At 36.6% G+C, this 14,158-nt stretch overlaps 1 protein-coding gene across 3 annotated transcripts in view; it reads left to right on the top strand.

Moving 5' to 3' along the window:
• The window catches only part of CACNA1D (calcium voltage-gated channel subunit alpha1 D), a 205,120-nt gene that overhangs the window by 116,093 nt on the left and 74,869 nt on the right, over positions 1-14,158 (top strand). For 2 of the 3 annotated variants that reach the window (XM_075096187.1, XM_075096184.1), the window contains exons 11-19: positions 255-281; positions 6,582-6,742; positions 7,322-7,547; positions 7,693-7,900; positions 9,814-9,934; positions 10,986-11,100; positions 11,807-11,876; positions 12,506-12,575; positions 13,381-13,525. In XM_075096187.1, the coding sequence (XP_074952288.1) occupies positions 255-281; positions 6,582-6,742; positions 7,322-7,547; positions 7,693-7,900; positions 9,814-9,934; positions 10,986-11,100; positions 11,807-11,876; positions 12,506-12,575; positions 13,381-13,525 (1,143 nt within the window). The remainder of the gene's footprint in view (positions 1-254; positions 282-6,581; positions 6,743-7,321; positions 7,548-7,692; positions 7,901-9,813; positions 9,935-10,985; positions 11,101-11,806; positions 11,877-12,505; positions 12,576-13,380; positions 13,526-14,158) is intronic. The other variant, XM_075096186.1, reaches the window with a different exon arrangement.

The raw sequence follows: 14,158 nt of genomic DNA, 5'->3' as shown, positions 1-14,158 counted from the left end.
ATGCACAGTTTATTTACTTAGTTGTAAAGATGATTTCCTTTCTTTCACTTAGAAAATTTGTAAAACTTTAGGAATGCTATTTCAGAAGATAAATAAGAGACAATAGAATTTCAGCATTCATGATGCATTTTGTTAAAAGCTTGTTTTTATGTATATGTAATTCCAATGTATTGATTTGCAAAGTTTTAAAGAGAACAAATTTGTGTTAACTGTTTTTTCTACATCCTTAAGAATGTGTTTTCCTTTTCTTCTAGTCAAACCATCTCAAAATCCAAGTTCAGGTCAGTATTTTCCCCTCTCTTCATCACTTTTTTCCTTGTGACTATTTACATATGATGATGATGTCATGTAATTATTCTTAATTTACTGTACTTTAGATTTTACTCTGTGAAAATTCTTCCTAACAGTTACTGGTGAATACAGAAGTGTCCATGGACACTCTTGGAAATCAAACTCCCTGATTTGCTTTGCTGATATTTGTGGTGCTTTCTTCATTTACTAGGAGCATTTGGGAATATGAGCTTCTATTTTCAAATATGATTGCAGAAGGGAAGTGTTATAAGCAAAATTAAGAAGATTAAGTCCTGATATTTTAGACACTGGATGTGCCAGTACCAAACTAATAGGATTCTTTATTTTGATTTTATTTTCCAGTCTTACAGGACATATAATTAGTAATTAGAAAGGATAATTGCAAATGCAGAAGAGAAACCCTTTTCTGTTTAAAAAGGTTAGGTTACTCCATGAAGGAATGAAAAAAAAAAAGAAAAAAGCTATGTGATTTGAGGTAAGTGGTCAAGGGGTAGACTTAGTGAATCACAGAGGGTAAAGACACTCTTACAGTTGCAGACAGCACACAGAATAAATATTTTTCAGAGAAAACTTTCAGTGAAAATAAAGGGACAGTCAGGAAGATTTGCCAATATCTGGCATCAGAAGTTTTGGCAATAGCTGGAATCATTCCAATTTTTTGACCCTAATAAAACTGATTTCAGTGTTGGATGTATAGCAAGTAATTAATTCGTAACAGCAGTGTATTCTCCTTGCAGCAATGAAGAGGAATAGCATACCCAGGTTTATTCTACTAGCTTTACTAGCTCTAATGACCTACCAGCGCTGACCAGTTGCAAGCAGTTGGAGTGGACTTGTGTTCCTTCTGAATAGTCTTCTTTATTTTTTGAAGAAGAGCTCCCAGGCAACAGTTAACTTTAACAGTGCTTTTCTACATTGAGTTTTTTAATGTGATGCTATGATCAAGCTTTATTTTGTCATCCCTTTCAGCCAGCAAACTGGTGCCTTACTCTGCCGAAGACTGTGGCCAATGAACATCTGGCCATTTAGGGTGGTAGGGAATACACAACTAACTTTTTATAAGTTTCATCATTAGTCGTAGTAGCTGTACCATTTCTTTTATACTTTCTGCTGCAGAAACTGGCCTTAGCTACACCAACTGAATGGACCAGTTATGTCCATGTGGACGTTTGAGCTTAACCCTTGGTGAGAATTACGAGAGATGAGGCTGCTTTCAGCTTAATAAAGAGAAGTGATTCATCGTGCTAATGATCTGTAATTTCTCTTGCCATTGTTCCAGTTACCATAACAGTAGAACAAATGGAACAATTTGTTTAGTATTTCATTAACTGAGAATCCCTAACAAGTGTGATTATTTTGAATCATGAGGTTTGTCTCCAATCAACCTTACAGCATACTATTTATTGCTATGAAGCCTACTCATGCTGGTTTTAAAGGAGAAATTTGAATATGAAGTGGTCACACGCAACTTCAAATACCATGCAGTGCAATAGACTGCCATTATACTACATTCTCCAGGTTTGGTCTGTTTGCAGTGGGGACTCATAGAAGCATTACAGAGAAAGCAGTGTAATGCCTATGTTCTGAACCATGCTCATTATTCATATTTTAAGGAAAAAGAGAACTCCATAAGCTCTGTTAAATGAAAGCTGCTGCATCATCTTTGAGAAAGGAAAATTTCTACCCAAACCTGATGTTTTTAATGTCCAAGCAGTGAGTAAGAAGAAGTCAATGCTATCCATCTCTACCGCCATTGTTCTTAATCAACACATCAATTCGAAAGAAAACTTATTTGCAAGCCAGGAAGCCACCAAAGTATCTCCAGCTGTCTACATTCCGCCGCTGTCTTAATGTCTTTTGCATGAGCTCTTTGATCAGAACCTGTTCTTGTGGCATTAAAAAACACAAGTCACACAGAAGTTCATTCATACATGTATTGCTGCATCTATTCACAGAAGTTGGGGCATTTGGCAGTGGGATGTTGGTGTCTCTCATTTGGAAGTGCTGCAGGGGTCTGCAGCTGCTTGGGGTCTTCAGCCATACTTAAACTTTTTAAGCTGAATTTGGTAATGGTAATTCCCTCTTCAACTTTCATGTCTTTACTTGTAGTGCTGGAGAAAGATCTGTCCCTTTTAACTTAATGCATCCAAGTGGGGAGTCATTTTGAGCTCAAAATCATAGCTGTGCCATTGTCTTCCAAACAGATGTGGCTTGCACCATGTCCCAGATCCCCAAAGACAGCTGGCAAAATCTGTTATCAGAGAGAAAAAGCACTTTGAAGAGCTGCTGGCTTTGCAACATCAGAAGAATAGAGTGTATTTGTTCTGTCTCTATAAGGACCTGCAGCCTCACAGTTCTCATCCCATTGCTTCTGGATACATCTCATATTTACAAAATCCATTTTTCTGATATGTCAGAGGAATGTAGGTTTGGTGGTTTTTGTTGGAGTCACTAGTTTCTAAAACACTCTGTTTACCTAAAATATAGAAACTCTCAGTTCTGCAGCAAAGCCCTAGATTATGTGTTCAGCTGTCAGGGGTGTCTTAGCACATTCTAAACCAAATGCTAAATCTTGGTCTAATTCTCACTTTTCTGGCCTGATCCTCACTCCAACTTCAGGAATGTATTCTGCAATGGCAGTATGCTGTGTTTCAGGACAAAGTAAATCAGGACATAGTTTATCAAGCATATTGGTTTGCCCGTAAACATCTTGGCCTTTGGATCAAAATAGAAAATGCTTTTTATTGCAAGGTAGCCTACCTGCTGTACCACAGTGAAAAAAGAAGTTAATCCTTGGAATATGTTTCTAGACAATCAGATGGGTACGTGGTCAAGGGAACTACATTCTAGCAAGACACAGCAATTATCTGCCGGATTATTAAGTGAGGGTGTATATCATCCACACATTATGCTAGGATATATATGGGTGAATATGATCTGTGTTACATATATGTAATCTTCCAGGTGGAATTTGAAATGTTTTGATACTAGAACAACTGTTTTTTTCTCCTCATATGGAAGCAACAGAGCTATGATTAGAGGAAGACGGGGATCTGCTATTTGAAAAGATCTGTGCATGTTGTCCTCTGTGGAGATCCCTCCTTTTAGGAATTCGCTTCCTCATTTGTCAGTATGATTATATGATCACATTAACCTTCAAGGCATGCTAAAAAGCTGGTACTGTGCTGTGAATCCTGTAAATACAAAAATGAGGATTGGAAAAATTACTTTAAAGGCTTCTATTTTTGCATAATAATGAGTGCTCTGGTGCAATTCTTCTGTCCCGTGTTTTGTAAATAAGAGTAGTGAAGTCTAGGGTCTCTGCACAGATGTTAGTACCTGCAATTACAGAAGAATTAATCTTGGGGATTAATATTTACTCCTCTGTGAGCTCACTGGTGGAAGTATGAGGCATGACAGTTTCACAGATACAGGAATTATGTGTGCAGTTCTAAACAGAAAGTCCAGTTTGGAAAGATACCATGTTCTAATGAAAGGCTGCTGATACAAAATAATCTGAAAATGAATGTTCCTACCCTTGTGTAGGTCTAGTAGAAATACACAAATACACATGAATAGCAAGTAAACAAACTAAACCTCATAGATTCTGCATGACTGACTGACACTGAGTTCAGTCAGACTCAGTGCAAGGCTGGATTTCTCATGTGTGGATTCAAATTTAAGACTGAGGCCTAAAGGGCCACCTAAACATGAATACCTGAATGAATAAAAATGAAATTGGGAACACATTTGTAAGAATAATGTTTTGCTTGTAAATAGTTATGAAGAAAAAAATGATAAATTAATGAGAACAAGAGCAGTGAATAATTTGGCTTGTTGTAACAAACTATGTCAACTATAAGTGTCCTCTGTGATTTTAATATTTATTCAACTGCTACATCTTGTGAACAAAGCTTGATGATTTTATGAAAGCAATATTATATATTTGGAAATTTATGAAAATTGAATTTCTCTTCAAAATAAAAGGGTACTTTTCATTCTTCCAGAAAAAAGTTATGCTATTTTGTTAGAATTAGGAGGGATGGTTACTAAAAAATTGAAAACTATTGAGTGAAAACAGTGTAATTTGCTTTCCTATTTTATATAGCCACAGGTTTTCCTGGCACAACAGGCCATCTACTTCAGTCTGCTACTTAATATTTATTTCTTTACTTTTACCAATCTAATAAAGGTAGAAAATTACTCCTGTTTGCCTTTTTGATTTTTTGCTTTATTTCTGTAGGCTTTTTACATATGCTTATATTATTCATACACTTTTTTACCTGTGAGTGCCATTGCACAACCTTTGGCAGCATTTTCATATATGCACCTCTGTTTTGTCACTGATTCCATGGACCTTTTTTGGGGGGGCGGGAAACCCCATTGGCTTCAGAGAGCTATGAGTTATACGCTTTGTGACTGATTTTGGCTCCTGGGAGTAGAGATATCCAGACAATATTACTCTTGTCTCATGAGACTCTTGTCTCATTTACTTCAACGATAGGATGTTCTGTAAGTGTCAAGAAAGGGCTGTTTTACTTAAGCAGGCAGTGAGCTATCCTGATGATGGCCATGGACATAGCACTGTTTAGGAGGGGACTGATGAGATAAAAATGTTCTTGAATACTGTGTTGCTTTAGGTCAGGACAGGATATTTTTGCTTTATATGGTTAGAATACTGCACAGGCTTGTCTGAACCCAGTATTAATCTCCATTACTACAAGTACAAAATTAAGGTGCATAAGGAAGACTCAGTTAATCCTTGAATACAATGCCAAGCTCAGTTATTTTTATGAGGATGTTATTGCATATTGCTTCTATTTTCTGAGGCAAATTTAAACCATTTCTGATTTTATACATGCTAAATACAATACCTGCTAATTCAGACACTAAAAATATTAAGGAATTCACCTAGTTATTTGTAACAGTTTTCAAAAGACGCAGTTCCGTGTTTGACATACTGCCAGATGTGCTGCAGTGCCTTTCCCCTGTTTTGGCCACTCATTCTTCCTGCTCTTTCTGTGATGTGGCAATATAATGAATTGGATCAGAGAACTGACCAGCTAAAATCAACCCAGAAAAAAAGAAATAGGTTTCCACCAGTCAATTCTTACGTCTGGATCACTTCATTAGGGCTAGTTTTGGCAAAAGAGAAAGGAGAGAGCAGAACAATGAGAGCAGACCACCCCTTTCCATCATAACAGATTTATGCTATACTGGCTTGACAGTGAAACTATAGAGGAAGAAGCTTATACATGTACACTTTTCTCAGTTCTTTGCTATTTTAAGGCTAGGTCAAGCTTCCATTAGAGTCTGTGCCTGCAGTGTCCCTTGAATTTTAGATGAAGCAGTTGTCGGTTCCTAAAATTTATTATCTGAGTCCACGGCTGTAGTTCTGGGTATGAGAATTTCATATGCCTCCCTTTTAGGTAATATTAAGTGCTTCCTAATCCTTCTCTTCCTATGGCCCAGTTTCACAAATGGAGACGCAACCCAGGGAGACTAGTTCGTTTACTAAAGCTCCCAGAAGTGAAGCCGAGAAATTAAATCTAGTTTTATGAGTCCAAAGCTAAGCCAATACCCTCACTTGTGAATGCAGCTTATATGTAGATAAGGCCTGTTTACTTGTCCTTCATTGTCACTCTTACTCATTTCACAAATATTTGCCCACTTTGCCATTTGCCCCATTTCAAGACACATTAGTAGAAATGTAAAGGAAAAATAAAGGAAAAATATGTAGACACGTAAAGTAAAAATCAGGGGCTGCTGGCTGAGATTTCTAACATAGGGTATATTTCTAAAAGTTGACTGCAACGTTCCTGCCTCATTTAATCCTGCCAGAATTGTGCCTGTGGTTTAACTCAAAGCCTACATTTTCAGACTAAATGTAGTTTGAATTCTAAGTTGCTTCATTGGCTTTTCTTCAACTGCTCTTAAATGTACGGGACCTGGGAAGACAGATATATCTCGTTACTCAGTGAAATACTAAATGCAGCTTAATCTAATTATGTCACAGGCAATTAGAGTCTCCAGAAGTTGTGGTTTACATTTTAAAATCTATAATGAAATCTAAAAAAAGGAATAACAAATTGGCACTCCCTAATCTGCAGCTAGTAATAATTTATACAACTAAGTGTTGTGCACATATTTATGAAAATACAGCTGCGCACACATACATACCTACACTGTTTTGAACACAGAAGAATCCCTCCTTAAGTTCATATGTGTTTTCCATATAATAATAAATTTGTTTTTATTTGAACTTTCAGTCGACGCTGGCGTCGCTGGAATCGATTTAATCGAAGAAAATGTAGAGCTGCAGTAAAATCTGTCACATTTTATTGGCTTGTTATTGTCTTGGTCTTTCTGAACACATTAACTATCTCATCGGAGCATTATAATCAACCTGACTGGCTGACACAGATCCAAGGTACAATCAAAAATTATCTGTCCTGTTTTTGACTATGGATACTTGCATTCTATCAGTGCGTACTTTTGTACTTTGCCATTTTGTTGTTGTTTGCTGTTCTGAAGGATATTCAGCCCAGCTGCAGGGAGATAAAAAATGACTGAATGTATTTGATTTCCACAACTGTAACACAGCTTAATGGCATACCAGCAATAACCTGACAATACTAAATTGTAAATACCTGTACTTTTATTGTTAAACATACTTGAAAGATGAGGAAGGAAATGGTAACTGGCACAGCAGAACATGCTGTGGGCTGTGTTGCTTAAGTTACAGTGTGGACTCAAGCTGTGAGTTGAGCAGCTGTGAACTGCACAACTGAGTGGAAAGATTAATAGTTTATAGGTGGCAGGAAGCTTTACATCCTTGTGTAACTTTTCCCACTTGGGTATCAAATACAGTCCAACATAAAAAACCAGTACTTCCTTCTTAAGGAAAAGGCTGCAAACTAGTGTATAAAGTATAGTACTAATGTGTTAAAATAAAAATGGAATCTATGAGACAATTCAGAAATATTTTTTTTTTAATATTTTGTTCCAGATATCGCAAATAAAGTTCTTCTGGCTTTATTCACCTGTGAAATGTTAGTAAAGATGTACAGCTTGGGCCTACAGGCTTATTTTGTTTCTCTTTTTAACCGCTTTGATTGCTTCGTTGTTTGTGGTGGCATTGTTGAAACCATTTTGGTGGAGTTGGAAATTATGTCACCCCTTGGAATTTCAGTGTTTCGCTGTGTTCGTCTCCTGCGTATTTTTAAAGTAACAAGGTAAGATTAACTAATACTGCTAACTTTAGGGACAGCTGAAGGGTGATCAGCAATTCTTTTGTAATACTTCATCATGCGCTGCTCTTTTACTGTTTTGTTTGGGGTTTTTTTTGGTGTGTGTTAACACACGCATTTTAATTTATAGGCACTGGGCATCCCTGAGCAACTTGGTAGCATCCTTGTTAAACTCAATGAAGTCCATTGCTTCACTGTTGCTTCTGCTTTTCCTCTTCATCATAATCTTCTCGTTGCTTGGAATGCAGCTGTTTGGAGGCAAATTTAATTTTGATGAAACTCAAACAAAACGGAGCACCTTCGATAATTTTCCACAAGCTCTTTTAACTGTATTCCAGGTAACTTACTTTCATCCCGTATGAAACATTTTGCCTTTGATGATCAGCTAAACTGTTTAAGTGATCATGTTGCCTGAAAATATAATCACGAATACTATTTATTCCGTTTACTTTAAGTAGCATTCTGCTCATTAAATTCAGTACTATGGTAACTCTGCACCATTTGTACCATTTGTTTCATGTCTTATTTGATCTATCTATGCAATGTAGCTGTCATATTATTTCACAAAAATAAATCTCCTTTGTCCATCAAGTACATCACTAGAAAAAGAGGTGGAATGTTATTTTTATTTTAATCAGATTGGTTTTTTTAACTTCATTAGCTATATAGAAGTTCAGCTATTCCCAAGCAGGAAAAAATGGGAAGCATTATAGGAGTGCATGTTTGCATATGGGTCATATCACTTACTATAATATAAAAATAAGTATGAACTTCTTTAAAGAGACACTGTCAGGTTCATTATAATTTTAAAGCTACTTGTCTGTTACTTGTGAAAAGATAGGGCTATACTTACAGTTTACTTTTCACTATTTTATGATCTTTCTTTCATTTTTCCCAATTTGGATTCTGGAATTAGGCTAACTGGTTTCATCTTTCTAGCCGTTTTCACACTGAGCTATGCACATTACCACAATGCTTGGTTTCAGATATTGTAGGTGAGTGTTTAAAGCTGACCCTGCAAGAATCAACTTTGGGCCAACTTCTTATCTCTGTGGTAGAAGTTTCATCTGGTGGCTGCCCAGAGCAAGCAAAAAAATCTTTCCATGTAATTTTAACATACTGAAATCTTAATGAGAAATTTCCTTAAGAAGAAAAGTGTCCACATTTGACCTGACATTGCCGCTTTAAAAAATTAAGGGTGCACTTTCAGACTCAGCTGAGTTTGATTTTATTCAGATTTTAGGCTGCCTCATTTTCAAAGGAACGAGGCTAACTTCAGTTTCAGAATACACTCAGGAGTAAGCAACCTGTTGGGTGCTCAACAACTATGAAAATCAGCTTGATAAGTTTAGCTCTCCAAAAATGAAATTCAGGAATTGGCATGCATATAATTTTCTTGAACAGCCACATAATTACTTGGTAGGAGAATCAGTATTACATGTTTTCTCAGGATAGAACTGACAATTTTTAATAAGTCTCTTAGAAATATATAAAGTGCCCCTGTAACCTGCATTGTAACACTCAGAATTTTTGTCATAGTACAGAAAAAGTGGAGTTGCCTCATTGTAAACCATCTTTTTAACTAATAACAGATTTCTTTAAAATTCTCTGACTTCTGTGAAATTATGTGAAACAATAGTCAATTAAAAATTATGTAATTCTCCCACCACGCTGAACTCCATTCAGTTTAAAATAGCTACCATTTCAAAAGCTAATACAGTAGTGTATGTGTGTGGTACGTGTATTATATAATTACTGATAGGGCAGCCAGTCCCCGTTAAAATTGAAATTGGGTAGACCAATTTGCAGGACTAACAAATGGCATACACTAGAAAAGATTTTTGGCCACTATTAGAAAACAAACAAAAAAGAACCTTAAGACGTATACTAACTTGATTTTCAAGAGTGATGAACATTTGTGGGCATTACTACATATGTGGCATTACTGAAAATCAGGGCTTTTACTTTTGCATGCCAAAAGCAATAAAATTGTAGGCTTCTAGTTTTATTATTTTCACCTTTGAAGTTCAGTGATGTAAATGCGTAGCATAAAATAAAATCTTGTAGCATTAAACGCAAGCTTTCAGGAGATGCTTATTTAAATGGAAATTTTAAAACAATGCATGAAAAGATTACGATATTGCTTTATGTATATGGAAGGTTTGTCTCATTGTGTATTGTGGTCAGAGGAAACTTACTTCTCTACTTCCCTTTTTGATGTTGATTTACTAATAATACGTCTGCTTCTTAGATTCTAACAGGTGAAGACTGGAATGCTGTTATGTATGATGGCATAATGGCATATGGTGGCCCATCATCATCAGGCATGATAGTCTGTATATATTTCATTATCCTCTTCATCTGCGGTAACTGTATCCTTTGTACTCACTGAAAACATCTCCAAATAGGGCTGTGTGCCAGGGACATATGCAAAATTTCTCTAGGAGGGAGTAAATTGCAATGGACATGCAAGCGCTTTCTGCGTGTGCTAGATCCTTTAAATAGACTTTTCTTCATACACCCATTCCCTAATAAATGAGACTCCAATGATCTCTATCTCCCACCGCCACAGTGGCAGAAACCAGAGAATTTTTTCTTTCTTCCTTCTGTGGGAAAACAGCCTTATTCTATCTGCTTTTGTCTATTTGACATCTCTCCCTCTGAAAATGCATGGGTGTAGTCTGGCAGTAATTTCCCGTTTATCCTTTTGAAGCTTGATATAGCCCTGTTAATTCTGACACATGCTGACAGTGGAGCTAGTGATCCACTGTATAGTGCAGGGACCAGGTGAAGAAATCTGCATGGAGAAATGTTGAGTCAGTTAGGGTTAAGTCTGCTGAAGCATTCTCTTTTCCTGCTTTCACTGTACTGGAAATAATTCCTTGGCCCCTTGTAGCAACAGAAACTAGTGTCATTCTCAGAAGTTCTTAAAAGGTCAGGAGGTGATAAAAGGGCAAAACTGTTCTATTTTCTGTACTATACAGTACTTGTATCAGTATTTGTATTTAACTGATACGGACTGAAGTGCAGAATTTGACATAGACAATTGTAGACACAGAAGATAGTGCATTACAAAAATGAATTTTTCAAAGTGGCTGACCAGTCTTCACTTTTAATAGACAATGTTTCGTATGCGAAACTTGCTCAGGCTAGCATAAAGTTGAATTTACTTTGTTTAAAAAAATATGTCAAGTGTTCTACTATTTTAAAATCAGTCACCGTAATGGATCTCTGCTCATTATACAGCCATTCTTAAGCTAGTCTGTTAAATAGGTGTCATTTGCAATACACTCCAACATGACAAATCTCTCTGCTGTAGATTGGGAACATGCATTTTATATCTCTCATGTTGTCAGTGTTTATGCTTATAATAAACCAAACAAATACAGTAAGGCATAATGTCCTTAAAATTATTTGAAATAGATATCTTGCTAAATGTGTTCTTGGCCATTGCTGTGGATAACCTGGCAGATGCTGAAAGTCTAAATACAGCTCAGAAAGAAGAAGCTGAAGAAAAGGAAAGGAAAAAGAATGCAAGGTAAAATACCATGGGCATGTTGAATAAGCAGGAGAGGGAAGGAGGAGGGTGCTGAATTCTTTCATAAGGATTTTCTTTACTTCATGTAAATGTCCTTCAAAATTCATTGGACTCGGGGTTAAAAAATGAAAGAGTTTACCTAGACATTAAAATAAGACCCAATTAGTATGATTTTAGATAAAAGTTGGGTAGTAATTGGGAAAATGGGGTGAATTAAGGACATAGTGATAAGCCAACTGATATTTAAACATTGCAGCAGTAGGATTTATTGCACAATTAGAACAAGAATGTATCTGTTGTTGCCAGTGCACAACCCCTTGTGGAATCAGTTCTCTAAGCCTTATATAGACAAGAAGAAAGCCTTCCTTTGAAATCGTTGCAGGCCTATTGAAGTCAGTGCATGTTGTTTGCATGAGTCCAAGGGCACAGTTTACGCCTCTGGAAAGGAGTAATGATCATGCATTGAAGTTTTTAGGGATTAGCTTCTGGAATTATATTCAAAATTATAATCTTTTAAATGAATCATTGCATTCAAATGCAACAGATTTTATTGCCCTGACACATGCAGCTGTGCAAATCATTGTAAATATTTTACTGTATGGTTTTAGGTATGCTCTCTTAACTTTTTGTAGAAGGGGTATAGTTAACTTGAAATCTTCTGTCTTTACATGATGTGCTTTGTAATTGTTAATGTATTGTTTTGTAGAAAAGAGAGTCTGGAAAATAAAAAAAGTGAGAAGTCAGAAGGTGACCAAAAGAAGCCCAAGGATAGTAAGGTGTTTATTCTAAAAATTGTGTCTTTTCTAAGAAGCAGTTTTACTAATTGTGCTAGGGAGTACTTCTCAAGACTATTGTGCATTGTACAACTTCTTTTATCAACCCATCGTCCATACTTTTTTTTTCTCCAGGAAACTTAGGAAACTTAGTTCTGATGCTTTGCATCCTCACCAAATCTCTTAAACCAGAAAATCCTTTTGGTTTCAGGGTATCCTGAGAAGGGAAGCTCTTAGAACATGAAATAGTTAATGTTAGAAAAATTTGACGTTATTTTAGGATCCCTGTAGGTATTTTGCCAGATAAATCCAGTGGAAAATATTACTGAATGATAAATTCTTAGTAGAATGTTAGAACATTCTTGCTAATTTTTACCAAAGCCTGTTGGTTTTATTCTTATTGTGACCTACACAGCCAGAAGAATGTGGTTATCATAGAAAAATCATCTTCTAAAAATATGTATTCTCTCTCCTCTGTTCTCAGAGTTACCCTGTTTCAGAAAACTCAGACTAAGTGTAGGGTTCACTTCCCTGACTTCAGAGGCTTATTTGGTCTGCTTTCTGTTGAACTTTATACTCCAAGCTATATTTAAATTTATTTTTCTTCTTGTGCATCCCTGTCATTGCTGTAGGTGACAATTGCTGAATATGGAGAAGGAGAGGATGAAGATAAAGATCCCTACCCACCCTGTGATGTACCAGGTATGTGAACCAGCTGGAAGACAAACACATTTAAGTTTGCTAAAATATCCTAAACTTGCTCTGGCTGAACACTGAATCAATTCCTTTGAAGTCAGTGAAGTTGTGCTCTGTTATCAGTGGATAAATGTAAGCTGCTAAGTATTATCTTTTCCTGCAGCTCCCTAGACAGTACAGACAGCGTATGAGAGTTAATACTGTGAGCCTGAAGACTGCTGTGGTAATACTATCTCGATGTGAAGAACAAATTCTAAACTTTTCTGAAATGTTTGGCAAAAAAGGACATTCTAGGGCTGATGATGTTTGATCACTTTTGTCTTAGCTTCTTCCAATCCAGTGAACATACTTATCTAAAAATCAGTTTTGTCTCATTGTCTGGATGCCTGTTACAGAAGTCTGCCCTACCTCTTGAGCACTTGGTGCTCAACTGGTGCACAGACCTCAGCACCCCTACAGTGCAGCTCAAGCATGGACTGACAGTCAGGGCCTGAGCTAAAGTGGGGCTCCAGAGCCTGTGCGCGGGGGTTGTGAGTGGAGACCCCAGATGAGGTTGGTCAGGGCCAGTAAAGCCTATTAGTGCACTCAGGGCACTTATGCACACACCCATATACGCACATAAACATGTATATAAGCTCATGACAACTATATGGATTGTTCATATATTGATTCATAGATTTTTAAAGACATGCTATGAATATATATTTCCCATAAGCCTTATATATTTTAATACAAGCCAGGATTTTATATTGTTTTGAACAAGACCTCAATGGTTTTTATTTTGTAGTAAAAACAAGTGTTTAAATTAAAGTAGGTGAAGATGAAGAAGATGAGGAGGATGAACCAGAGGTACCAGCAGGCCCACGTCCTCGTAGAATATCGGAACTAAATATGAAGGAGAAGATAACACCGATCCCTGAAGGGAGTGCCTTCTTCATTTTCAGCAGCACCAATCCGTAAATATAATTTTGAAAAATACTGTTTTGGTCCATCAAGGTTTAGCGGTGAAGGAACAGGCCTCCTTCTAGTGAGGTTAAGAATTAGAACTCCAGTATCTTCTCCAGTATTTAGGAGAGATTGGCTTCTCTCCTAAAATTTTCTGAATGACTTGGTAAATGGAAATGATAAATATATTAATTTGCTTTACACTGTTGAAGATAATAGCATTTTGTACATATAGTCTGTCAAGTCTGCACTTCTGAAGTAACCTTTAATGTATATTAACTATTTAGTATGTTAGTCACTGGATAGAAAAGGTGTGATATAAGATCTGAGCATTTTCTACATGAGGCAGGATTCCTGGTAACCCTAGGGACTTTTGTAGAGTGATACAAGTGAGGAAGGAGATGAGAAAATAAGAGAGAGAAAATGAGACGAGGAGAAAGGATGTATATATTCTTCTTGGGGTAACAGCATTTTCCCAGATTCGAGCAAACACTGAAGATAAAGACAAATTATTTCAAAAATCAAGAATAATAATAGTTGGATTTTGGGGGGAATTGGAATCTTTCACTGCTCAGTCTAATTCCAGAGCATTTGAAGTTCTACACTGATGAAGAAAGCAAGCTTCAGTAGTCAGTAAAAGTCAT

The sequence above is a fragment of the Phalacrocorax aristotelis genome, chromosome 6, assembly GCF_949628215.1.
Source record: "Phalacrocorax aristotelis chromosome 6, bGulAri2.1, whole genome shotgun sequence".
NCBI classification, from domain to species: Eukaryota; Metazoa; Chordata; class Aves; order Suliformes; family Phalacrocoracidae; genus Phalacrocorax; species Phalacrocorax aristotelis.
This window is presented reverse-complemented; position numbering and strand designations above follow the sequence as displayed.